Genomic DNA, 27,308 nt, shown 5'->3' with positions numbered 1-27,308 from the left:
AGGTGGGAGGACGCACCGAATTGATTATATGCCAATATGCACGAACACTATGCGCTGGTCCAGTGTCATTGTATTCTCCTTGTCACATGCCAACGACTGAACCGCTTGGTGCAGCGCCCAGGCGGCTCGGTTGGAATTCATTGGGCCATCCCCACAAAGTTTTTTGTAGAATGCCTCAACTAAACTATGCACGGTGCTATCTGTGACCTTCCATAACGTCCCGACGACGCTATTAACCCCAGAAAATTGCAGACCAGCCGCCAGGTGTATCACTTCGTCAGGCGTGCTAAAGGCACCGACTGCAGTTTGACAGGCAGAAAGAAATGCAAATTCATGCCGAGACAGATCCATTTGTGTGATGTCAAGAAGCGAAAGCGGCTGGTCGCGCATGAGAAAGGCCGACTTGAAGGGTTCGTCAAATCTTTGTGTCCCGTGACATGCGAGATGGAGCCAAGTGTTGTCTCGCAATGCGTACAGTGCTCGCGATTTGGTGGCATCAACACTGGTTACCTTGGAAAAGGAAACGGTTGGGGGAGGGGGCAAAAGTCTCCGCACCAACTCAAGCTCAGGTTCCACAGCATCCAAAACGAATGAGGCCCCGGCTGGGAAATCCTGACCAATGGCAACGAAGGGCACCGATGGGGACCTGTGATGACTTCCGCGGGCCTTGATCAGCGCGGTGAGCGATGGCGTGTATGAAGAGATATAATGCTGCGAAAGGGACTTTCCATTTGGCCTGTACTCGCCAGCAGCATGCAACGGCAAGAAGCTGAAGAGAGATGTTGGGCACCACCATATTCGGGAACCTCGTCGTGCAAATCCTTTAAGATTCTCGACCACTGGGCAAACGACAACATCCCATAACTCTCTCAAAGCTTTTATCAGCGCTGTTTGATTTCCTTTAGGACCGGCCTCTTTTTCAACCGCCTCCTGAAGTGCTGGCACCAATCTCTGAAGCTTCTCAAAATCGGTGGGGAGTCGAATGCTAGTGGGAGGTTGCTTGTGTGCGATGATAATGGCGTGGCAGGACGACTTGCTTGCGATGAGCATGATGATGGGCCCTTCACGAGCTGCATTTCGAAGATCGGAGAATAAGGGGGGAAGGAGGAAGCGAGAGAAGCCTTCGATCTTCCGGATCTCTTCTACAGTTCTATTCCACTCCTCTCCTAGGCGTCTGTACCGGATTTCTTCTGCTTCCACATTGATTCTTTCAGTCCCTTCTGGAGGACTCGCTGGGGATTTATCAAGGAGGGCGCTGAGGCCTCTGAATCTCTTCATCAGGGCCACTGCATGATCACCGTGAGTCTGAAGGTTATCGAGAGGGGTGCGGAGTCGTGTCATCTGGGTCCATATGATAGTCCTGCCTTGTTCTAACAACTCAACAGCACGACACACGTCACCACTACGAAGAGCACATGATGCAGCATCCGTGGCAAGGGTACTTGGGAGGTCCTTTATGATTTTGTGACGAGACGATAATGAAGCTGTCGTAGAAATGTAAGTGTCAAGAAGTTGAATGGAAGTTGCATATGCCTCCAATTGAGTGCTATGTTGTTGTTGATCAGCATGGCGAACCCAGAGTAGACTTGTTTGCAGGCGGATTGCCAAGCCTCCAGAGACAACATTTACTGCAGCCTTGAAACTCTCCATGGCAGCATTCAAACTGTCATTATCTTCGCCTGGGGCAGTGCCGTCAAGTCGTGATCGATGGAGCGACAAGTAGAGCTCGGCTAGCGACCTATGGACCGTTAATCGGCGAGGATCATGCTGCTTTAACAGAGCTAATGCACAGCGTAGATTCTCTCGCGACTCGCCGAGGTCTTCTCTGTTGTGTTGGTGCTCAAAGCGGGTGGAGAGTCCATTCGCGAGCTTATTTAATGACATAGACCGATCTGGGTGACCGACCGGGCGTAAGGTCAGCGCTTCCCTGTGGCATGCAATAGCCTGATCCAAATCTTCGTCGTTGCCTTGGTGCTCAAAGCGGGAAAATAGTTGATTTGCAAGGTTATATAATAGTATGGATTGACTTGTATGACCGGCCGGACACAAGGCCAGTGATTCCCTGTGAAGCACGATAGCCTGGTCCAAGTCTTCGTCATTGCCTCGGGTGTCAAATCGGGAGGAGAGTTGAATCGCAAGGTTATTTAATGCCATGAACCGATCTGGCTGACCGATCGGGAGCAAAATCAGCGTTTGCATTTGAAGTGCAATGGCTTGATCTAGGTCTTCGACATTGGCTCGGTGGTGAAAGCGGGAGAAGAGCTCATCCGCAAGGTTGCCTAATGACTCGAACCGATCTATGTGACCGACCGGGCGCAAGGCCAGCGCTTCCCTGTAAAGTGTGATAGCCTCATCTAAGTCTTCGTCGTTGCCTCGGTGCTTGAAGCGGGCGGAGAGTTGATTCGCAAGGATGTTTAATGACGCGGACATATCTGTGTGACCGACCGGGCACAAAGCCAGCGCTTCCCTAGAAAGTATAATAGCCTGGTCCAAGTCTTTGTAGTTGCCTCGGTGATGAAAGCGGGCGGAAAGTTTGTTCACAAGGTGATTTAATGACCTAAACCTAAATGTATGACCAACGGGGAGCAAGGCCAGCGCTTCCTTCTGTAGCGCGATAGCCTGATCCAAATCTGCGTCATTGCCTCGGTGGTGAAAGCGGTTGAAGAGTTGAATCGCAAGGCTATCTAATGCCATGGGCCTATCTGGGTGACCAACCGGGCGCAAAGCTAGCGCTTCCCTGTGAAGTGTGATAGCCTGATCCAAGTCTTCATCGTTGCCTCGGTGGTCAAAGCGGACGGAGAGTTGATCCCCGAGGTTCAATAATGACCTGGGCAGACCTGTGTGACCTACTGGGCGCAAGGTCAGCGCTTCCCTGTAAAGTGTGATAGCCTCATCTAAGTCTTCGTCGTTGCCTCGGTGCTTGAAGCGGGCGGAGAGTTGATTCGCAAGGATGTTTAATGACTCGGACCGATCTGAGTGACCAACCGGGTGCAAGGCCAGCGCTTCCCTAGAAAGTATAACAGCCTGATCCAAGTCTTTGTAGTTGCCTCGGTGATGAAAGCGGGCGGAGAGTTGGTTCGCAAGGTTATTTAATGCCCCAAACCAAAATGTGTGACCAACAGGGAGCAAGGTCAGCGCTTCCCTCTGTAGTGTGATGGCCTCATCCAAATCTGCACCGTTGCCTCGGTGGTGAAAGCGGTTGAAGAGTGAAAGCGCAAGGTTGTTCAATGATGCAGACCGATCTGGGTGACCAACCGGGCGCAAAGCTAGCGCTTCCCTGTGAAGCGCGATAGCCTCGTCCAAGTCTTCCTCGTTGCCTCGGTGGTCAAAGCGGAAGGAGAGTTGACCCGCGAGGTTATTTAATGACATGGACCGAGATGTATGACCAACCGGATGCAAGGCCAGCGCTTCCCTGTGAAAAGCGATACCCTGATCTAAGTCTTCGTCGTTACCTCGGTGCTTAAAGCGGGAGAAGAGTTGATTCGCGAGGCTATTTAATTGAATGGACCGATCTTGGTGAGCGAACGGACACAAATCCAGCGCTTCCTTCTGAAGTGCGATAGCCTGATCCAAGTCTTTGCCATCGCCTTGACGTTCAAAGCGAGTGTGCAGCATCAAAGCTAGATTACCTAGCAATTGCCCTCGCTGAGCATGCCCGGTGGTGTAGTATCCCAGTGCATCATAAAGAAGGGATATCACTTCATCTAATTCATTGGGGTCATCTTTCTCCAAACACGACTCTGCTCGGCGAGCAAGTTGATACGGCGATAACGGAAGCCTGGATGCTGCGGACCGCTCCTGCTCAAGATCATTTACATCGGTGTTTCCAATAGAATGTAGAGTGAATGTTTCGAGCGTGATAAAAGCTGCTCTGTAAATGTGGCTGTTGGCGTGGCAGACATCGAGCACTTCGCTCAGCAACTTTTTAGCTGCATCAGCATCGATTTGAAATCCCCGTTTCGCGAAGCGAAAGAGCAGAGCAACCGCCAGATGGAGCTGGGTGATGGGTCGATCTGCATGACCAGTGGGACGCAAATCAAGTGCGTCTTGAAAAAGAGAGATAGGTATGTCGTCAAGGTATGTTCCGTTAGCTTGGCAACTGATGAACTTTGCGGTGGCTAGATTGAACAGTGCTGCAGGGCGGTAGGAATGGTCCGTGGGGCAGAGATCTGAGGCACGTTCGAAGTGTTTTATAGATTGGTCCAGATCGCTTCTGTTCTGCGTTCTGCGGTATCGCGCAAGAAGACGGTATCCGGCATCTGTCTTTAGTGCTAACGCAGCCATATCGCGAGATGTGAACTGCACGTTACAGGGTCTCAGCATTAGAATACCAGATAGCATTGATCACTCACGGTAGTAAGGGGGCAAAGAACCCCGGCGTCGTTTTGATCAGAAAGTCGCTGCTCCACTGTCATAAACAGTGAAGTACAAGCAGATACGACTTCCCCCTGCTTTGGCTGAAAGATGATGGCTGTGATACTTGTTAGCGTCTGTCAGGCTTAATTCGCAATAGACAATACTGACGATGAGATTTTTCGCTGCGATCCAGTAATTCTCCGACAGAGATCTCGAATGTGCGGAGAAGTTCTCCGTGACAGAGCCTGGGGCCTAATTCAAATGTGGCATACACGCTGACCCGAACTTTAGATGATGGCTCGCGCGGCCTAGAGTCTTTCTCAATACCTCCAGGACGGATGCTGTCAAGGACAACTTACAGAAGAATGCGCTCGTGCCATTCGACAAAATCCTGGTCTATGTTTATAGATTTGTTGCTTGTCTGGTATTCGGCACCGTCAGCCTTGACCACCATATGAAAGCCAGCGGGAATCCGTCGGAGACCAAGAGTGAGATGAGTCGCACGAATGGCTTGGAAATCGTCAATATGTGCTAAACGGAGATTGATATTACATACTAGTAAGGACGACTTGTTGAACTCCACTAAGGTGCACCTCTCCTGGGTCCTTGGTATGTTCTGAGTAGCTTAGCTCGTCACTAAGCAATAAGCACGTTAAAAGGCACTTAGATGATCAGTCTTTCATATGCTTACTTATCCTTTTCCCCCCTGAAAACGTGACATTAAGTCCATAGATGTGCTAAACAACACAACAACTTACGATCGTGGACTTTCTGGACTTTTTGTCTTATTATCGTTAACGTTGCCTGACAACTTACTTGGAGCAGATTTCTCCGATGAAGAAGATGAAGAAGATGACGCAGAAGAAAAGTTTGAATCAGAGCCTGATTCTGATAAGCTTGAAGACTCGAAGTCCACACATAAACGATGAGTCATAATGATGGCTCAGGGATGCACTTGAGAGGAAGATGTGTGGGGGAGGTCACGAAAGACTGCAGTACCTGTAAAGTCCTAAAGGATTATAAATGGCATCCACACTGTGTGAGTCAATAAAACAGAAGCAACTTGTAGAATATCGAGTCACCCATAGCCTCATTCACAGTGAGCATCAAATTTGCACAGCGTAAGCACGTTGCAGTGTACGATGTTGATTAAAGCAGCCTGAATAAGATTGAAGGCTGCGCTGAGGCCGAAGAAGAGCAGGAGATCCCACACTTTTCAAGAATTCAGCCGCACAGCCTGAATGTACATGTTGACCATGGGATGTGTCCTTGATGTCCGAGTCAGCGTGAGATTATTTCCGTCCAGAATCCCCTTTACATTATGTAATAGAAGAAACTAAGCTTAAAGAACAGCCTCTATGACTTCTGATGATTTTGCTGAGCGCTGAAGACACCAAATCAGTCGTATCCTATCTCAGACGTGCTTCTCTGCGCATGCCATAGTTTCTAGTTTCAAGGCGTGAAACTCTGCAATGCCAGGTTCAGAGTTTCCAACGACTCTACCCACGGACCGGCTACATAAGTCGACCTGTCTTGAGTATCCTTACTCAATGTAAGATAGTTATTTTTTCTTCGAGACTTGTGTGAAATCAACTGAAGCACTGTCGCTACTAGCGAAGAACGGTGTCCTGAATAAGCGCAGGGTAGAAAATTAATTTCGATAAGACTTTCAAAAGCCAAGGCTACCTATGCACTGAAGAAGGATATGGAGCTCGTCGTCAACTCCTAACCCTCCTAAATCATGCTGTTCCAGGGTGGCATGCAACAGGTCGTATCGAACGGGCGCAACTTACTGTCCATGGAACATTTCAGAACCAAGGAGGATTCTACACTAGCTGTACACGTCGTCGATCGAAGGCAAAGGCCAATCAAGCCAATCCTGCGGCATGGTTCAGAGGCGACACCTCAGACGCCTTCTGGGACATGGACAACCACAAACCCAAAGGTACGTCCCACACTCACCATTAACACTGAGACTATGACACCCAAAGCCCACGGGTCGCGAATCTCTCTCCCTCGATACAACCTTCCCCGATCATGCTCACGTATACAGAATCCCCCAACATGCCATGAACCCCTCCCTCCCAAGGATACCGGTGCTGTAATGTGAAAAAGGCCGGTGGGTATCAATGAGACATTTGCCATCAAGTTGTCGCCACCCGGGTGATATCACTTGGATGAGCCCTACTCGCGTTTATTGACCCGATTCATAGATTAATCTGTTCCAGAACGACACTCGAAAGTCGTACACCAGTATCAATAATGTCGATGTTTCTCTTATCGCCCTACGCCACTACATCTTTCTGATGCTTTCTGATGGTGGCGGAATGGCGTGATCACCAAGAAGCAATAATTCATGACGCTGGTGCCGGCATGGTTCTTAGAATCATCTCTGTGCCTATGCCATTTCCTGTAGCATTATTAATCTTCCGCTCTCACCACGATTGTATCCAGGCGTTATATCATGCCCCAATGTATATACATGTATGGATGCGCAAGGCACCACTACTGGAAATTTCAATCGTTCGAAATGCTGTGAATAAGCTGAACTTGAAGGGTTAGTCAGATTTAAAGTTTTCAGAAGCGAGCAATTGTGCTCCTAGTATCATTCTACCGGAGCCTTTTCTCAATTAAGAGGTGAAGTAGCGCTTTCATCTTATCAAGACACAGGCCAACAGAACACCCCTCCCCACAAGCTGGCGCATCATATCTTCCAGGATAACCAGCTTGAGTTTCCTTCCGCCGAAACAGCCACGGCTTCAAACACAGAGTCTCTCCCCATGGACATCATCTCATAGACTTTCTTACCAGCTAATGGGTTTCTTATCAGAGCACTATATCACAGTATCACGTCGAGCTTCTTTGTGCCTAGAGACATTTGGTGCCGTTGAGGTACTCTCGTAATGTCATCATTTGTGACTTCAAAGAGCAGTTAGAAACCGTCCAAGAAATCTTTCTAGGTGGCGGCGCTACGTTTCTGGTACATCGTGGGATTTCTCTTCACTAGCTCTCTAGGTTGCGGTTTTTCACCGCATAAAGTATTATGCCATATCAGTGTTTATGCAACTTCATTCCTACCGACAAATGCATCAGCCTGAGTTTACATTTAATGAGCGATCACTGTGGCTCCGAGGCCAATATATATATATAAATTGATATCAAAATGGGGTGTACATATCGTGGAGGTACATATACAGTCAGAGTCCTTAGCAACAATTGCGCGTGGACATGACTGGATGCTACATGCGAAGGCATCAGATTATCTCAGAAACGTTTTAATCAACGAGGTGGGAGGACGCACAGAATTGATCATACGCCAATATGCATGAACACTATACGCTGGTCCAAAGGTATGATAATATCTCTGTCACAAGCTAACGACTGTACCGCTTGGTGCAGCGCCCGGGCAGCTCGTTTAGAATTCATCTTGCCATCCCCGCAAAAGTTTTTGTAGAATGCCTCGACTAAACGCTGCACCGTACTATCATTGACCTTCCATAATGTCCCAACGACGCTCTTAACCCCGGCGAATTGCAGGCCAGCCGCGAGGTGTATCACTTCGTCGGGCGTGCTAAAGGCACCGACTGCAGTTTGACAAGCAGAAAGAAATGCGAATTCGTGCCGAGACAGATCCATGTGCGTAATGTCGAGGAGCGAAAGCGGCTGGTCGCGCATGAGAAAGGCCGAATTAAACGGTTCGTCAAATCTCTGTGTTCCATGACACGCGAGATGGAGCCAAGTATTGTCTCGCAATGCGCGCAGTGCTCTCGATTTCGTGGCATCAACGCTGGTTACCTTGGAAAAGGAAACAGCTGGGGGAAGGGGTAAAAGTCTCTTCACCAATTCCAACTCAGGCTCCACAGCATCCAAAATGAACGAGGCACCGGCTGGGCAATCCTGACCAATGGCAACGAAGGGAACTGATGGGGACCTATGATGACTTTTGCGAGCCTTGATCAGCGCGGTGAGCGATGGCGTGTATGAGGAAATATACTGCTGCGAAACGGACTTTCCCTGTGCCCTGTACTCGCCAGCAGCATGCAACGGCAAGAAATTGAATAGAGACGTCGGGCACCACCATATCCGGGAACCTCTGCGTGCAAATCCGTCCAGATTCTCGACGACTGGGCAGACGACGACGTCCCACAACTCTCTCAAAGATTTTACCAGCGCAGGTTGGTTCCCTTTAGGACCAGCCTCTTTTTCAACTGCCTCTTGGAAAGCGAGTACTAATTTGATGAGTTTTTGCAAATCGGCAGGGAGTTGAATGCTAGTCGGAGGTTGCTTGTGCGTGATGATAATGGCGTTGCAGGACGACTTGCTTGCGATGAGCACGATGATAGGCCCATCACGAGCTGCACCTTGAAGATCGGAGAATAAGGGTGGAAGGAGGAAGCGAGAGAAGCCCTCGATCTTCCGGATCTCTTCTACCGTTCCATTCCAGTCCTCCACTAGACGTCTGTACCGGGTTTCCTCTGCTTCTACATCGACTCTGGAGGTTGCTTCTGCACGGTTTGCAGGAGGTTTATCGAGGAGGGAGCTGAGGTCTCTGAATCTCTTCATCAGGACCACTGCATGATCGCCGTGAGTCTGAAGGTTGTCGAGAGGGGTGCGGAGTCGTGTCATCTGGGTCCAGATGATAGTCCTGCCTTGTTCCAACAACTCGACAGCACGACACACGTCACCACTACGAAGAGCACAAGATGCAGCATCCACAGCAAGGGTACTTGGGAAATCCTTCATGATTTTGTGACGAGACGAAACCGAAGCTGTCGTGGACATGTAAGCGTCGAGGAGTTGCATGGAAGTCGTGTAAGCCTCCAGTTGGGTACCATGTCCGTGTTGATCAGCACGGCGAACCCAGCGTAGACTTTCTCGCAGGCAGGATAGCAAGCCCTGCAGAGACAACATTTGCTGCTGCCTTGAGATGATGCATGGCAGTATCGAGACTGTCCTTGTATTCACCCATACCAGTCCCGTGAAGCACTAGATAATTGAATGATAGATAGACCTGAGCTAGCGACCTATGGACAGCTAATTGACGAGGATCATGCTGCGTCAACAGGGCCAGTGCACGGTGTAGGTTCTCTCGCGACTCCTCGAAGTCTTCTTTATTGTGTTGGCGCTCAAAGCGGGTATAGAGTTGATTTGCAAGGTTAACTAATGACGAGGGCCGATTTGTGTGACCGACCGGACGCAAGGCCAGAGCTTCTCTATGGAGTGTGATAGCCTGATTCAAGTCTTCGTCGTTGCCTCGGTGGCGAAAGCGGGAGGAGAGTTCACTCGCGAGGTTATATAATGACCTAGACAGACCTGTGTGACCGACTGGGTACAAGGCCAGCGCTTCCTTGTAAAGTGCGATAGCCTCATCCAAGTCTTCGTTGTTACCTCGGCGCTCAAAGCGGGAGGAGAGTCGATTGGCAAGGTTATTTAATGAATTGGGCCGATCTGTGTGACCGACTGGGCACAAAGCCAGCGCTTCCCTGTGAAGTGCGGTAGCCTCATCCAAGTCTTCATCGTTGCCCCGGTACTCAAAGCGATCAGACAGCTGATTCGCGAGGTTATTTAATGGCATGAACCGATCTGGATGATCGACTGGGCGAAAGACCAGCGCTTCCCTGTGAAGTGCGATGGCATCATCTAAGTCTTTGTCGTTGCCTCGGTGATGAAAGCGGGAGGCGAGTCGATTCGCAAGGTTAGATAATGACATACACCGATATGCGTGACCGACCGGGCGCAAGGACAGCGCTTCCCTGTGAAATGCGATAGCTTCATCCAAGTCTTCGTCGTTGCCTCGGTAGTCAAAGCGGATGGAGAGTTGATTCGCAAGGTTATTTAATGACATAGATCGATCTGTATGACCGACCCGGAACAAGGCCAGCGCTTCCCTGTGAAATGTGATAGCCTGATTTAAATCTTCGTCATTGCCTCGGCACTTAAAGCGGTCCGAGAGGTGAGTGGCGAGATTATGTAATGCCGTGGACCGATCTGTGTGACCGACCGGGCACAAAGCCAGTGCTTCCCTGTCAAGTGCAATAGCCCCATCCAAATCTTCGTTGTTGCCTCGGTGGTCAAAGCGGGTGGAGAGTTGACTCGCAAGGTTATTCAATGCTATGAATCGACCTGGGTGGCCAACTGGGCGTGAAGCCAGCACTTCTGTCTCAAATGCGATAGCTTGATCTAAGTCTTTGTCTTCGCCTCGACGCTCGAACCGAATTTCCAGCATTACAGCCAGATTCCCTAGTAATTGCCCTCGGGAAGCATGCCCGACGTTGTAGTATAGTAGTGCATCATGATGAAGGGAAATCACTTCATCTAAGTCACGTGGTTCATCTCTATGCAAACACCGCTCTGCTCGACGAGCAAGTTGATACGGCGATAACGGAAGCCTGGATGCTGCGGACCGCTCCTGCTCAAGATCATTTACATCGGTGTTTCCAATAGAATGTAGAGTGAATGTTTCGAGCGTGATAAAAGCTGCTCTGTAAATGTGGCTGTTGGCGTGGCAGACATCGAGCACTTCGCTCAGCAACTTTTTAGCTGCATCAGCATCGATTTGAAATCCCCGTTTCGCGAAGCGAAAGAGCAGAGCAACCGCCAGATGGAGCTGGGTGATGGGTCGATCTGCATGACCAGTGGGACGCAAATCAAGTGCGTCTTGAAAAAGAGAGATAGGTATGTCGAGGTCGAGGTATGTTCTGTTAGCTTGGCAACCAATGAACTTTGCGGTGGCTAGATTGAACAGTGCTGCAGGGCGGTAGGAATGGTCCATGGGGCAGAGATCCGAGGCACGTTCGAAGTGCTTTATGGATTGGTCCAGATCCCCGCTGTTCTGCATCCTACGGTATCGTGTGAGAAGACGATGTCCGGCATCTGTCTTTAGTGCTAACGTATCGACATCGCGAGATGTAAGCTGCAAGTTACGAGTTTTCAGCATTACAATGCCAGATGTTATTGATCACTCACAGTAGGAAGGGGGCAAAGAACCCCGGCGTCGTTTTGATTAGAAAGTCGCTGCTCCACTGTCATAAACAGTGAAGTACAAGCAGATACGACTTCCCCCTGCTTTGGCTGAAAGATAATTGCTGTGATACTCGTTAGGGTCTTGTCAGGCATTATTTGCAATAGACAATACTGACGATGAAATTTTTTGCTACGATCCAGTAATTCTCCGACGGAGATCTCGAATGTGCGGAGGAGTTCCCCGTGACAGACCATGGGACCCAATTCAAATGAGGCATACACGCTAACCCGAACTTTAGATGATGGCTCGCGCGGCCTAGAGTCTTTCTCAATATCCTGCAGGATGGATGCTGTTAAGGACAACTTACAGAAGGATGCGCTCGTGCCATTCGACGACAGCCTGGTCTACGTGTGCAGGTTTATTGCTTGTCTGGTATTCAGCACCTTCAGCCTTGACCATCGTATGAAAGCCAGCGGGGATCCGTCGGAGACCAATGGTGATATCAGTTGCGTGAATGGCTTGGATATCGTCAATATGCGCCAAACTGAAATTGATATTAAATACCAGTAATGACGACTTGTTGCACTTCACTGAGGTGCGTCTCTCCTAGGTCCTCGGTGTGTTCTAGGTGGCTTGGCTCCGCACTAAACAATACACACGTTGTGAGGCCTGTAGATAATAAGTGCTTCATATGCTCACTCCTTTTTTTGCCTGAAAATGCGAGATTAAGTCTATATATGCGTTATACAACACAATGACTTACGATCGGGGACGTTTTGAACTATTTGTCTTGTCGTCGTCATCGTTGCCTGATGATTTACGCTTACGTTTTCTCTCCTTCAAGAGCTCAGTACTGGGAGTTGGGGGAGATGACGCTGAATCAGAGTCAGATTCTGGTGAGCTTGAAGACTCTAAGCTGACAGGTTGACGATAAGCCATAAGGATGATTGAGGGATGGATCTAGTGTAACACTTGAAGCTGAGAGTAAGATTTGTGTTGGAGGTCACGACAAATGTGAGGGTGCTGATGGATTATGAAGGAACCACAGCATGCTCATGGCGCTCATACCATGCAGTGCTGATGCTGATGCAAGTCAATCAAACAGAAGCGACTCACATGATATCGAACGACCCATTAGTAGCCTCATTAAGTTACAGTCCCAGGCCCATCAGATTTGTACAGCAGAGGCATGCCACCATTCAGTTGCCAAGCCGTGGCGCAAACAAGGTATCGCAAAAACTGATTTCGTCAACTCTGGATTTGGTTTGTGGCTCCGGGAACTCTCTTAATATGAGTCTGGCGACTCTGGCTCTGGCTTCCGTATGGAGTTCTGAAGTTATGGTGGATTTTTGGTTATGGTTCGATTCGTCATGCTGGAAGGATTTTCAATTTCCGATTGATGTTGTTTGTTCCGAGTAGTGCACTTCATTCAATTTTACTCGATGTATACCCTAGTTCTATTCTACCTCTGGTTTGATAGCGTATCGAAGCCTGCGTTTGCATCGGATGTCTATATCAGCAAGGACAACTAAAGTTCACCAATACTTGTCCACAACGTGAAACCTCCAGAACTCCAGTGCACAGGAGCGAATACCTCTGGCTCTAAGGCATCAAATTAGAAAATACAAATTGAAGTCAAAATTGGGTGTACAGATTGTGTAGGTATACAGTCTCAAAGTCTGGGATACCAAAGTCCTTGAAAACAGGTTGCGCATGGCCATAACTGGATACTATATGTGAAGTCGTCAGATTGTCTCAAGAATGCTGTAATCAACGAGGTGGGAAGGACGCACAGAATTAATCATATGCCGATATGCACGAACACTATGCGCTGGTCCAGGGTCATTGTATTCTCCTTGTCAGACGCCAACGACTGAACCGCTTGGTGCAGCGCCCAGGCAGCTCGTTTGGAATTCATCGGGCCATCCCCACAAAGTTTGTTGTAGAATGCCTCAACTAAGCGATGCACGGTGCTATCTGTGACCTTCCATAATGTCCCGACGACGCTATTAACCCCAGCAAATTGCAGGCCAGCCGCTAGGTGTATCACTTCGTCAGGCGTGCTAAAGGCACCAACTGCAGTTTGACAGGCAGAAAGAAATGCAAATTCATGCCGAGATAGATTCATTTGTGCGATGTCAAGGAGCGAAAGCGGCTGGTCGCGCATGAGAAAGGCCGACTTGAAGGGTTCGTCAAATCTCTGTGTGCCGTGACACGCGAGATGAATCCAAGTATTGTCCCGCAATGCGCGCAGTGCTCGCGATTTGGTGGCATCAACACTGGTTACTTTGGAAAAGGAAACGGTTGGGGGAGGGGGCAAAAGTCTCCGCACCAATTCTAGCTCAGGTTCCACAGCATCCAAAATGAACGAGGCACCAGCTGGGAAATCCTGACCAACGGCAACGAAGGGAACTGATGGGGACCTATGATGACTTCTGCGCGCCTTGATCAGCGCGGTGAGCGATGGCGTGTATGAGGAAATATACTGCTGTGAAAGGGACTTTCCCTGTGCCCTGTACTCGCCAGCAGCATGCAACGGCAAGAAATTGAATAGAGACGTCGGGCACCACCATATTCGGGAACCTCGTCGTGCAAATCCGTTCAGATTCTCGACGACTGGGCAGACGACGACGTCCCACAACTCTCTCAAAGCTTTTATCAGCGCTGTTTGGTTCCCTTTGGGACCGGCCTCTTTTTCAACTGCCTCTTGGAAATCGAGTACCAATTTGATGAGTTTTTGCAAATTGGTAGCGAGTTGAATGCTAGTCGGAGGTTGCTTGTGCGTGATGATAATGGCGTTGCAGGACGACTCGCTTGCGATGAGCATGATGATAGGCCCATCACGAGCTGCATCTGGAAGATCGGAGAATAAGGGTGGAAGGAGGAAGCGAGAGAAGCCCTCAATCTTCCGGATTTCTTCTACTGTTCCATTCCAGTCCTCCACCAGACGTCTGTACCGGGTTTCCTCTGCTTCTATAGCGACTCTGGAGGTTGCTTCTGCACGGTTTGCAGGAGGTTTATCGAGGAGGGAGCTGAGGTCTCGGAATCTCTTCATCAGGGCCACTGCATGATCGCCGTGAGTCTGAAGGTTGTCGAGATGGGTGCGGAGTCGTGTCATCTGGGTCCAGATGATAGTCCTGCCTTGCTCCAACAACTCAACAGCACGACACACATCACCACTACGAAGAGCACAAGATGCAGCATCCAGGGCGAGGGTACTTGGGAAGTCCTTCATGATTTTGTGACGAGATGATACCGAAGCTGTCGTGGACATGTAAGCGTCCAGAAGTTGCATGAAAGTCGTATAAGCCTCCAGTTGGGTGCCATGTCCGTGTTGATCAGCACAGCGAACCCAGCGTAGACTTGCTCGCAGGCGGGATAGCAAGCCTGCAGAGACAACGCTTGCTGCTGCCTTGAGATGATGCATGGCAGTTTCGAGACTCTCCGTATATTCAACCGTGCCAGTGTCGTCAAGCCCTGAAAAAAAATAGAATGATAGATAGACGTCAGCGAGGGAAGCATGGACTGCTGATCGACGAGGATCATGTTGCGTCAATAGAGCTAATGCACAATGGAAGTTCTCTCGTGCCTCCTCGAGGTCTTCTTTATTTCCATTGCGTTGGTGCGCAAAGCGGGTCCCGAGTTGATTTGCAAGGTTAATTAATGACGAAGGCCGATTTGTGTGACCGACCGGGCGCAAGGCCAGAGCTTCTCTATGAAGTGTGATAGCCTGATCTAAGTCTTCTCCGTTGCCTCGGTGGCGAAAGCGGGAGGAGAGTTGAGTAGCGAGGTTATATAATGACATGGACAGACCTATGTGACCCACTGGGTGCAAGGCCAACGCTTCCCTGCGAAATGCGATAGCCTGATCTAAGTCTTCGTCATTGCCTCGGTGCTCAAAGCGGGAGGAGAGTCGATTGGCAAAATTATTTAATGACTTGGACCGATCTGGATGACCGACCGGGAGCAAAATCAGCGCTTCCCTGTCAAGTGCGGTAGCCTCATCCAAGTCTTCGTTGTTGCCCCGGTGCTCAAAGCGGTCCGAGAGTTGATTCGCAAGGTTAATTAATGACATGACCCGATCTGGGTGACCGACCGGGCACAAGACCAGAGCTTCCCTGTGAAGTGCGATAGCCTCGTCTAAGTCTTTGTCGTGGCCTCGGTGGTCAAAGCGGGTGGAGAGTTGAGCTGCGAAATTATTTAATGACATAAACCGATCTGGGTGGCCGACCGGGCGCAAGGCCAGCGCCTCCCTATGAAGTGCGTCAGCCTCATCTAAGTCTTCGTCATTGCCTCGGTGCTTGAAGCGGGAGGAGAGTTGAATCGCAAGGTTGTTTAATGACATAGACCGATCTGGGTGACCGATCGGGCACAAGGCCAGCGCCTGCCTATAAAGTGTGATACCCCCATCTAAGTCTTCGTCATTGCCTCGGTGCTCAAAGCGGGAGGAGAGATGACTCGCAAGGTTATGTAATGCCTTGGACCGATATGTGTGACCGACCGGGCACAAAGCCAGCGCTTCCCTGTTAAGTGCGGTAGCCCCATCCAAATCTTCGTTGTTGCCTCGGTGCTCAAAGCGGGTGGAGAGTTGAGTCGCAAGGTTATTCAATGCTATGAATCGACCTGGGTGGCCAACTGGGCGCAAAGCCAGCATTTCTGTCTCAAATGCGATAGCTTGATCTAAATCTTTGTCTTCGCCTCGACGCTCGAACCGAGTTTGCAGCATTACAGCCAGATTCCCTAGCAATTGCCCTCGGGAAGCATGCCCGGCGTTGTAGTATACTAGTGCATCATAATGAAGGGATATCACTTCATCTAAGTCACGTGGTTGATCTCTATGCAAACATCGCTGTGCTCGACGAGCAAGTTGATATGGCGATAATGGATACATAGATGCCGTGGACCGCTCCTGCCCAAGTTCATTTGTATTGTTGTTTCCAGCAGAATGTATAGCGGATGTTTCGAGTGCGATAAAAGCTGCTCTGTAAATGTGGCTGTTGGCGTGGCAAACATCGAGCACTTCGCTCAGCAACTTTTTAGCTGCATCAGCATCGGTTTGAAATCCCCGTTTCGCGAAGCGAAAGAGCAGAGCAATCGCCAGATGGAGCTGGGTGATGGGTCGATCTGCATGACCAGTGGGACGCAAATCAAGTGCGTCTTGAAAAAGATGGATAGGTATGTCGTCAAGGTATCTTCCGTTAGCTTGACAACTGATGAACTTTGCGGTGGCTAGATTAAACAGTGCTGCAGGGCGGTAAAAATGGTGCATGGGACAGAGATCCGAGGCACGTTCGAAGTGCTTTATGGATTGGTCCAGATCACTTCTGTTCTGCGTCCTGCGGTATCGCGCGAGAAGACGGTGTCCGGCATCTGTCTTTAGTGCTAACGTATCCATATCGCGAGATGTAAGCTGCACGTTACAAGGTCTCAGCATTAGAATACCAGATAGCATTGATCACTCACGGTAGTAAGGCGGCAAAGAACCCCGGCGTCATTTTGATTAGAAAGTCGCTGATCCACTGTCATAAACAGTGAAGTACAAGCAGATACAACTTCCCCCTGCTTTGGCTGAAAAATGATGCCTGTGATACTTGTTAGCGTCTGTCAGGCTTAATTCGCAATAGACAATACTGACGATGAGATTTTTCGCTGCGATCCAGTAATTCTCCGACAGAGATCTCGAATGTGCGGAGGAGATCTCCGTGACAGAGCCTGGGGCCTAATTCAAATGTGGCATACACGCTGACCCGAACTTTAGATGATGGCTCGCGCGGCCTAGAGTCTTTCTCAATACCTCCAGGACGGATGCTGTTAAGGACAACTTACAGAAGAATGCACTCGTGCCATTCAACGACAGCCTGGTCTACGTGTGCGGATTTATCGCTTGTCTGGTATTCGGCACCGTCAGCCTTGACCACCATATGAAAGCCAGCGGGGATCCGTCGGAGACCAATGGTGAGATCAGTTGCGTGAATGGCTTGAATATCGTTAATATGCGCCGAACGGAAATTGAGATTAAATACCAGTAATGACTACTTGTTGCACTTCACTGAGGTGCATCTCTCCTAGGTTCTCGGTGTGTTCTAAGTGGCTTGGCTCCGCACTAAACAATACACGCGTTGTGAGGCATATAGATGATCAGCGCTTGATATGCTCACTCCTTTTTTGGCCTAAAAATGCGAGATTAAGTCCATATATATGCTATACAACACAATGACTTACGATCGAGGACGTTTTGAATTCTTTGTCTCGTCGTCGTTATCGTTGCCTGACGACTTACGCTTATGTTTTCTCCCCTTCAAGAGCTCAGTACTGCGAATAGATTTCTGTACTGGAGTTGAGGAAGATGACGCTGAATCAGAGTCTGATTCTGATGAGCTTGAAGACTCGAAGGTGCCAGGTCGACGATGGGCCATATATAACGATGGTTGAGGGACGGATCTGAAGTAACACTGGAGAGTAAGATGTGTGTTGGAGATTACGACAATACTGCAGAGCCTGAGGTCCTGATATTATGCGGGAATTGTGCAGGAACCGCAGCATGCTCATGGCGCCCAAACCATGAGGCTAGTCGATTTGAAGACAGAAGCGACTCACATGATATCGAACGACCCATATGTAGCCTCATCAAGTTACAGTCCTAGGCCCATCAGATTTGTACAGCAGAGGCATGATACGATATTGATTAAAATAGCTAAAACGAGAAGGCTGCGGAGGCTTGGGCGACAGGTGTTATGTGTTTTTACTTTGAGCTTCCCCGTAGAATCGGTCAGCATTTCATCCCACGTGATTCACTGCCATCAATGCATGCCCCACCGCGGCGATAGGCCACACAGCTCACCATTTCTTCTTCATAAGGTCTAACCTTGCGCGAAATCAGCTGGAGCACTGCCATTGCCATTTCACAGCGAATAATCGAGCCGAATAAGCACAACCTACCCTCGATATATAATGAAGTTGGGTGCTAGTGACTCACATTTGATTGGAGAACAAGCCAAGGCTGTTTAGGGAGCTCATCGTCGACTTTGCTTACTGTACATAGAGCATCATTTCAGAACCAAGGAAAATTCATAACCAACTTAATCGAAGGCGAAGGCCAATCCGTTTTATCAACTCTGCAGGATGGTTCAGAGGCAACACTGGGACGAAACCTTCTTATGGATAGCCACACAACCTAAAGGTACGTCCCACATTCACCATCAACACTGAGACTATGACACCCGATGCCCACAGGCCCCAAAGCTCTCTCCCTTGGCATGACCTTCCCAAAGCATGCTCATACACCGAATTATTCAACACACCACGAACATCTCCCTCTCGAGTACAACAGGCCCCACCACAAGATACACAGACCCATTCTGTCTCAACTACCCAGTACACAACCGCGCATCCGAACTAGGAGTCCTCGTTAAACCCAAGAACGATGAGGGCAATATGAAGGATGGTACTGACCTGGTAGAGAGTGATACTACGGTCGGTAGAGTTGACATTGGCGATGACCTGTATGTTTTAGACATTGTTGCATGACTTATGTGGTGCTTTAAGTTATCTGATGTTGACTAGTTATCGGGTCCCACAAGGCTACATCCCATTCACGGCAGCATGAACCGCGTCAGACTAGACAGCACTCACTGGCTATCTGGGTGATAATACTTGGATGAGCCCTACCCGTGTTTGTTGTCCCTATCAGCGGATGTTTGTCTTATCGCCCTATACCGCTACATTTTTGGCGCTTTCTGATAGTGGCGGAATGGCTCAGTCACCGATCATGAGAAGCATCAGTTCATGACGCTGGCGTGGGTCGAAGTCATCTCTGCGTCTTTAGGACGGGACTGATGAGAAGACCCCGGTTCTGGCTCGTGGACCGGACGCAGCAGCACTAAGTGACCGTTGTTGTCAGATTGAAGTTTGTACAGTTCATCAACCAGGTTCACAACAAGCGTTCACTTGTCCATGTATCTAATTGCGAATTCATGCTTGATGTCAATAATTGGTGTACACGACAGGAGGGCATTCAAGTTGTATGCGTGCGAAACGGTTGTGGGCGAATAGGGCGGACTGAAGAACTGACATAGCGAAGCGATCTACCATTACTACGTCCTGATTTTTGCCTTTATGACACGATGCCAACAGATCTGGTTCATTATTGTTGTGGGTACTTTCATCTTGACCAGTTTTCACCTTCGAACAAAGGACGTTCCAACCAAATGTATAATCACAGCTGTTCTAGTAACTAGTAGAGATCCTGCAGATCGCCTTGTTGTCTTTTGAATTCCCACTTCCAAACTTCACCCTCCCGGCGGCGTCAGCGCTGTACCCCATGTCGGGATCTGCCCATCACGGCTTCGAGCAGCGCCAGATATCGGGTATCAATAGATCATTGCAAGTAGTTGAGACCACTATCCTTCAAGGTCTGCTTTTCAAAGCTTCTTTCTCCAGGTTCACATTCTACCTCAGTTCGATGCTCGTCGTTCAAGTTTTTAATGATCTGATACAAAAATCAGTATCATTTTTCTTCGCAGCACCATCATCTACTGCCTTTAGTTTTGATTCCAGATGGAAGAAAAAAAACAGCAGGTGGTGACGCTGCATTCTGAACACATCGTAGGCTCATTTTTTTCACGTTGTTAACATTCTCGCGAAAAATCAAATATTCCTATTCCTTTCCCTTTAACAGTGCTTGAACTCAGAGCCGCAGCATCACTGCGTGGTTTCGGCACTTTTGATATCTTGAGAGGGTTATACTTTGGCTTTGGTCAGATACTCTTTATTGATACCCCCCTAGAATTTTTGATCTTTTATTCTCAGTGTCCGAGATCGGAGTTGCGGGGCCATCGCCTGTGCGCGAGTCTTTGTGTGGGACGCACAAGGACAACCTTACAAGTTACGATTCTGCGTTTCGAATAGATTACAGAGCTCGGTTGGTCTTCAAGCCTTCATCTTCACTCTCTCTAGGTTCGTACCTTACTTTGGTTGAATGACCATCGGACGCTGTTGTTTTGTTTTTTTGCAGAAATCTCAATATTCGTTTGACAGTGCCTGGAGAAAATGCTGTATTCTCCAGGCTCGTACCTTGGTTGGTCCAATGATACAGCTTGTCATATACTGGTACGAATCACGCTTTAGAAACGTATCGTCCCTCCTCTTACCTGATAAAGTGAAGGTAGGTGAGACTGCTGAATGTTTGGTACTACGGGTTCGTGCTCCTCGGTCTAGCTAACCGTCGGCAAATACAAACATCTGGTGTGTAGTTGCATTGAATCCAATATCACAGGTGAACTATCTACAGAAATAATGGTCTGACTATGGGCAATGTGACAGGTGGTCGTGGAGAATTTAGCCTTCCGTATGGAAGTCTGAAGTGTGATGGTTAGCTCTAGCTTAGTTAGCGCTTGTCATTAGCAGTGTTGTAGCATCTATTTCAGAAGAACGACTACGTATTTTCATTGCGTCTGTGGGCCTGTCTATCCTGTCAGGCCAAGCTTTTCATAAGCACTGGATTACAATGTCATATGGTGGATGGGACTGCAATCTACACTCTCACGCAATACACACATCATTATCACGTTCATCGCAAATTATGTCTTGCAACTGCATAGTGTTATGCAAGATCAGTGTTGCGCAACTCATTCTTATCCATAAATCATTATCCTAAGTGCACGTTAAGAGCGATCACCTCTGGCTCTGAGGCAACATACTGGAAAATACAAATTGAAGTCAGAATCAGGTGTACATATCGTGTAGGTATACAGTTTCAAAGTTTGGAATATCGAAGTCCTTGGCAACAGATTGTGCATGGTGATGACTGAATGCTACATGAGAAGTCGTCAGATTGTCTGGAGAACACTATGGTTAACAAGGGAGAACGCACGGAATGGATCATATGCCAATGTGCACGAACACTATGCGCTGGTCCAAGGGCATGTCCGTGTCACAAGCCAACGATTGGACCGCGCGGTGCAGCGCCCGAGCAGCTCGTTTGGAATTGATCGTGCCATCGCCGCAAAAGTTTTTGTAAAATGCCTCTACTAAGCGATGCACGGTATTATCGTTGACATTCCATAATGTCCCGACGACGCTCTTAACCCCGGCGAATTGCAAGCCAGCCGCGAGGTGTATCACTTCGTCGGGCGTGCTAAAGGCACCGACTGCGGTTTCACAGGCAGAAAGAAATGCAAATTCATGCCGAGATAGATCCATTTGCGTGATATCGAGAAGTGAAAGCGGCTGGTCGCGCATAAGAAAGGCCGACTTGAAGGGTTCGTCAAATCTCTGTGTCCCGTGACACGCAAGATGAATCCAAGTATTGTCCCGCAATGCGCACAGTGCTCTCGATTTCGTGGCATCAACACTGGTTATCTTGGAGAAGGAAATAGTTGAGGGATGAGACACAAGCCGCTGCACCAATTCCAGCTCAGGCTCCACAGCATCCAAAATGAATGAGGCACCGGCTGGGAAATCCTGACCAATGGCAACGAAGGGAACTGACGGGGACCTATCATGACTTTTGCGAGCCTTGATCAGCGCGGTGAGCGATGGCGTGTATGAGGAGATATACTGCTGCGAAAGGGACTTTCCCTTTGCCCTGTACTCGCCAGCAGCGTGTAACGGCAAGAAATTCAAGAGAGATGTTGGGCACCACCATATTCGAGAACCTCGTCGTGCAAATCCATCCAGATTCTCGACCACTGGGCAGACGACCATCTCCCACAACTCTCTCAAAGCTTTTATCAGCGCTGTTTGATTCCCTTTAGGACCAGCCTCCTTTTTAACTGCCTCTCGCAGTGCGAGCACCAATTTGGTGAGTTTTTGCAAATCGGTGGGGAGTTGAATGTTAGTTGGAGATCGCTTGTGCGGGATGATAATGGCGTGACAAGACGACTCGCTTGCGATGAGCACGATGATAGGCCCATCACGAGCTGCATCTTGGAGATCGGAGAATAAGGGGGGAAGGAGGAAGCGAGAGAAGCCTTCGATCTTTCGAATGTCTTCTACGGCTCTATCCCAGTCCTCCACTAGACGTCTGTACCGGGATTCTTCTGCTTCTACATCGACTCTTGGGGTTGCTTCTAAATAGTTTTCAGGAGGTTTATCGAGGAGGGAGCTGAGGTCTCGGAATCTCTTCATCAGGGCCACTGCATGATCGCCGTGAGTCTGAAGGTTGTCGAGAGAGGTGCGGAGTCGTGTCATCTGGGTCCAGATGATAGTCCTGCCTTGCTCCAACAGCTCGACAGCACGACACACATCGCCGCTACGAAGAGCACACGATGCAGCATCAACGGCAAGTGTACTTGGGAAGTCTTTCATGATATCGTGACGAGACGATACCGAAGCCGTCGTGGACATATAAGCATCGAGCAGTTGCATGGAAGTCGTATAAGCCTCCAGTTGGCTGCCATGACGGTGTTGATCAGCACGGCGAACCCAGCGTAGACTTGCTCGCAGGCGGGGTAGCACACCTGCAGAGACAACATTTGCTGCTGCCTTGAGATGATGCATGACAGTCTCGAGATTGTCCGTATATTCACCCGTGCCAATGCTGTGGAGCCCTGAATGATTGAATATCAGATAGACCCGTGCGATGGACGCATGGACTACTGATTGGCGAGGATCATGTTGCGTCAATAGAGCCAATGCGCTGCATAGGTTCTCTCGTGACTCTTCGAGGTCTTCTCTTTTATGGTGGTGCTCAAAGCGGGTGGAGAGTTGATTTGCAAGGTTAATCAATGACAAGGGCCGACCAGTGTGGCCTACCGGACGCAAGGCCAGCGCTTCCCTGTGAAGTGCGATAGCCTGATCCAGGTCTTCATCGTTACCTCGGTGGTCAAAGCGGACGGAGAGTTGAGTGGCGAAGTTTTGTAATGATATAGACCGCTCAGTATGACCGACCGGGGAGAAGGCCAGCACTTCCTTGCGAAGTGCGATAGCCTCGTCCAAGTCTTCGTCGTTACGTCGTTGGTCAAAGCGGGAAGAGAGTTGATTCGCCAAGTTATTTAATGACGATGGTCGATCTGTGTGACCGACTGGGAGCAAAGCAAGCGCTTCCCTGTGAAGTGCAATAGCCTCATCCATATATTGGTCATTTCCTCGGTGGTCAAAGCGGGTGGAGAGTCTATTCGCAAGGTTATTTAATGACGATGGCCGACTTGTGTGATCGACAGGGAGCAAGGCGAGCGCTTCCCTGTCAAGTGCGATAGCCTCATCCAAGTCATCTTCCTCGCCCCGGTGCTCAAAGCGGGAGGAAAGTTGAGTTGCAAGGTTATTTAACGACGTCCACCGACGTGTGTGACCGACCGGGCGCAAGGCTAGTGCTTCCCTGTGAAGCATGATAGCCTGATCCAAGTCTTTGTACATGCCTCGGTGCTGAAAGCGAGTGGAAAGTTCAATCGCAAGATTATTTAACGACTCGGACCGATCTGTGTGATCGACCGGGAATAAGGCCAGTACCTCCCTGTGAAGTGCGATAGCCTGATTCAAGTCATCGTCCTCGCCCCGATGCTCAAAACGGGTGGAGAGTTGGTTTGCCAGGTTATTCAATAACAAGGGCCGTTCTGTGTGACCGACCGGGAGGGAGGCCAGCGCTTCCCTGTGAAGTGCAATAGCTTCATCCAAGTCTTCGTCCTTACGTCTGTGCTCGAAGAACATGGCGAGTTCAGTCGCGAGGTTATTTAATGATTTGTACCGATGTGTGTGACCGATCGGGAGCAAGGCAAGCGCTTCCCTGTGAAGTGCGATAGCCTCATCCAAGTCTTCGACCTTGCCTCGATGCTCAAAGCGGGTGGAGAGTCCATTCGCGAGTTGATCTAATGATTTGTACCGATGAATATGACCGGGTGGGTGGAAGGCCAGCGCTTGCTTGTGGAGTGCAATAGCCTGATCCAAGTCTTGGTCGTTGCCTCGGTGGTGAAAGCGGGTGGAGAGTTGATCTGCAAGGCTATTTAATGACTTGGGCCGATCTGTGTGGCCGACCGGACGCAAGGCCAGCACTTCCCTGTGAAGTGCGATAGCCTGATCTAAGTCTTCGTCATTGCCTCGGTGGTGAAAACGGGTGGACAGCTGATTCGCCAAATTATATAACGGTTTGCACCGATCTGTACGACCGACCGGGAGCAATGCCAGAGCTTCCTTATAAAGTGTGATAGCCTGATCCAAATCTTCATCGTTTCCTCGGAGGTCAAGGCGGGTAGAGAGTAGATTTGCAAGGTTATTCAATGATATGAACCGATTTGGGTGACCGACCGGCTGCAAGGTCAGTGTCTCCATCTGAAGTGCGATGGCCTTATCCAAGTCTTCGTCGTCACCTCGACGCTCGAAACGAGTGACCAGCAATATAGCCAGATCCCCTAGCAATTGCCCTCGGCAAGCATGTCCAGTGTTGTAGTATCCCAGAGCATCGTAGTGAAGAGATATCACTTCATCTAAGTCACGCGGTTCATCTCTCTGCAAACACCGCTCCACTCCATCAGAAAGTTGATTCAGTGATAACGGAAGCATCGGTGCGACGGGCTGCTCCTGCTCAAGATCATTTGCATCAATTCCTGCGGAATGCAGAGCAGATGTTTCGATTGCGATCAAAGCTGCTCTGTAAATGTGGCTGTTGGCGTGGCAGACATCGAGAACCTCATTCAGTAACTCTTCAGCTGCATCAGAATCTGTTTGACGCCCCCGTTTTGCGAAGCGAGAGAAAAGAGCAATGGCAAGATGGAGCTGGGTGATGGGTCGGTCTGGATGACCAGTGGGACGCAAATCAAGTGCGTCTTGGAAAAGAGAGATGGGGATGTCAAGGTCGAGGTATCTTCCGTTAGCTTGGCAACTATGAAACTTTGCGGTCGCTAGATTGAACAGTACTGCAGGGCGGTAGGGATGGTTCATGGGACAGAGACTCGAGGCCCGTTCAAAGTGGTTGATGGATTGATCCAGATCCCTGCTGTTCTGCATCCTACGGTATCGTGCGAGAAGACGATGTCCAGCATCCGTCTTCAGTGCTAACGCATCCATGTCACGAGATTTAAACTGCACGTTACAGTAATCAGCATCAAAATTTCAGACTGCACTGATCACTCACGGTGGTAAGAGGGCAAAGAACTGCAGCATCGTTTTGATTAGATAGTCGCTGCTCCACCATCATGAACAGTGAAGTACAAGCGGATATAACTTCCCCCTGCTTTGGCTGAAAGATTAAGGCTGTGATACTCGTTAGCATTCGTCAGCCGTGATTTGCCACACACAACACTGACGATTAGATTTTTCGCTGCGATCCAGTATTTCTCTGACGGATATCTCAAATGTGCGGAGAAGTTCCCCGTTACAGACCATGGGACCTAATTCAAATGAGGCATACACGCTGACCCGAAGTTTAAAAGATGGCTCGCGCGGCCTGAGGTCTTTCTCAATACCTGCAGGACATAGATGTGGTTAAAGACAACTTACAGAAGAATGAGCTCGTGCCATTCGATGACAGCCTGATCAACGTGTGCAGATCTATTGCTCGTCTGGTATTCAGAACCATCAGCCTTGAGCACTACATGAAAGCCAGCGGGAATTCGTTGGAAACCAAGAGTGAGATCAGTCGCGCGAATGGCTTATAGATCATGAATATGTGTTAAACGAAGGTTGATATTCCATACCGGTGATGACGACTTGTTGGCCTTCACTGGGGTTCATCTCTGACGGGTCCTGGGTGTGTTCTGAATGGCTAAAATCCTCACCCGAGACTGGGACGGTATCATCGAGTGGGCCCGACATAGAATCTGTCATGGAAATCGTGGGTACCACATGCTGAGTAAAGGTAGATGGCACATACTGTTGATGGCAACTTGTAGCACTTCACCGATCACGAGGTTCGTCTCTTCTGAACTCTGGGCGTGTTCTGAGTGGCTAAAATCCTCACCCGAGGCTGGGGCGGTATCATCGAGTGGATCCGACATAGAATCTGTCATAGAAATCGTGGGTACCACATGCCGAGTAAAGGTATATGGCACATACTGTTGATGGCAACTTGTAGCACTTCACTGATCACGAGGTTCGTCTCTTCTGGACTCTGGGGTTGTTCTGGCTGGACTGACTCTTTATTCAAGGCTTGGAGGGTATCATCGAGCGGGTCTGGCACGGGGTTTGTCGCGAACCAAAACGGGAGATTGATGACGGAATAAAGTTTTGCCAAAATTGCTTTTGGGAGTCATCGGTATGTGCTAAAACCAGGATAGATGTAATACATACTATTGACGACAACTTGTAGTGTTTCACTGATTACGCGGTTTTTCCATCCTGTGTCTTGTGGGCGTTCTGGGTGGCTAGGGCCCTCACCCGAAGGTAGAGGGTAGTCATTTAAATTCTCGGAGACGAATCTTGACATATGGCTGAAAGATGGATTCAAACTCACACCTGAGGATAAGATGTGTGCTGGAAGTCACCAAAATACTGCATAACCTGTGAGGTCTTGATGGTTATAAGTAACTGCATGCATGTAGCATCCACACCGTGCAGGGCTGATGACTCAACAGCGAGTCGCAGGATATCGAGCTACCCATAGGCTATAGCCTCATTAAGTGACAGGGGGCCCGTCAGATTGGTAAAGCAGGGGCACGTTGTAGTATAGCTTAAACGAGAAGGCAGCGAGGCTGAAGAAGACCAGAGCATTCCACACTCCTGCAAGAATTCATATTGCGAAGCCGCACTGCCTGAATCCTCCTGTTGCGAGTCAGGCAACATGTTACGCGAGAAGGCGCTGAACTTGTTTTGTAGCAAGGATCAGTTGCACTGAGTAACAGTTGCCGCGAACCGCAAATTCAAGTTTTGCAGGTCCTGCAGCTGGTGATTTTCAATTTAGGCCAAACAAAAGTTATTAATCATACACATTGCTTACAAATCTTGAGCATGAGGCCGGACTAACCCATAATGAAAAGGAATTGAAGTTCCTATCTAATACACCCACCAGCGGACGCACACACCAGTACTAGTGGAATCCGACCAACTCCACTTACCCTGA

General features: G+C 49.2%; 4 protein-coding genes across 4 annotated transcripts; all 4 read right to left on the bottom strand.

Moving 5' to 3' along the window:
* Positions 1–24: 24 nt before the first annotated feature.
* EDB93DRAFT_1249316 (CHAT domain-containing protein) lies at positions 25–5,290 on the bottom strand (the record flags this gene model as incomplete). Its single annotated transcript, XM_041452840.1, has 7 exons — positions 25–4,299; positions 4,353–4,471; positions 4,525–4,664; positions 4,716–4,866; positions 4,913–4,992; positions 5,048–5,062; positions 5,115–5,290. 7 exons carry the CDS (start codon positions 5,288–5,290, stop codon positions 25–27), a joined length of 4,956 nt encoding a protein of 1,651 aa, XP_041308938.1.
* A 2,375-nt stretch (positions 5,291–7,665) lies between these two features.
* EDB93DRAFT_1274339 (CHAT domain-containing protein) lies at positions 7,666–12,259 on the bottom strand (the record flags this gene model as incomplete). The annotated part of the gene is made up of 7 exons (XM_041454381.1): positions 7,666–9,125; positions 9,217–11,269; positions 11,323–11,441; positions 11,496–11,635; positions 11,688–11,864; positions 12,020–12,031; positions 12,084–12,259. 7 exons carry the CDS (start codon positions 12,257–12,259, stop codon positions 7,666–7,668), a joined length of 4,137 nt encoding a protein of 1,378 aa, XP_041308937.1.
* Positions 12,260–13,121: 862 nt separating this feature from the next.
* On the bottom strand, positions 13,122–17,736 carry EDB93DRAFT_1249313 (CHAT domain-containing protein; the record flags this gene model as incomplete). Its single annotated transcript, XM_041452839.1, has 7 exons — positions 13,122–16,730; positions 16,784–16,902; positions 16,956–17,095; positions 17,147–17,297; positions 17,344–17,423; positions 17,479–17,490; positions 17,543–17,736. The coding sequence occupies 7 exons, from the start codon at positions 17,734–17,736 to the stop codon at positions 13,122–13,124; spliced, it is 4,305 nt and encodes a 1,434-aa protein (XP_041308936.1).
* A 3,463-nt stretch (positions 17,737–21,199) lies between these two features.
* Positions 21,200–25,318, bottom strand: EDB93DRAFT_1083259 (CHAT domain-containing protein; the record flags this gene model as incomplete). The annotated part of the gene is made up of 2 exons (XM_041445753.1): positions 21,200–24,756; positions 24,982–25,318. 2 exons carry the CDS (start codon positions 25,316–25,318, stop codon positions 21,200–21,202), a joined length of 3,894 nt encoding a protein of 1,297 aa, XP_041308935.1.
* Between the last annotated feature and the right edge of the window lie 1,990 nt (positions 25,319–27,308).

This window comes from Suillus bovinus (assembly GCF_016758785.1).
Source record: "Suillus bovinus strain UH-Sbo-P2 chromosome Unknown EDB93scaffold_19, whole genome shotgun sequence".
NCBI lineage: Eukaryota > Fungi > Basidiomycota > Agaricomycetes > Boletales > Suillaceae > Suillus > Suillus bovinus.
This window is presented reverse-complemented; position numbering and strand designations above follow the sequence as displayed.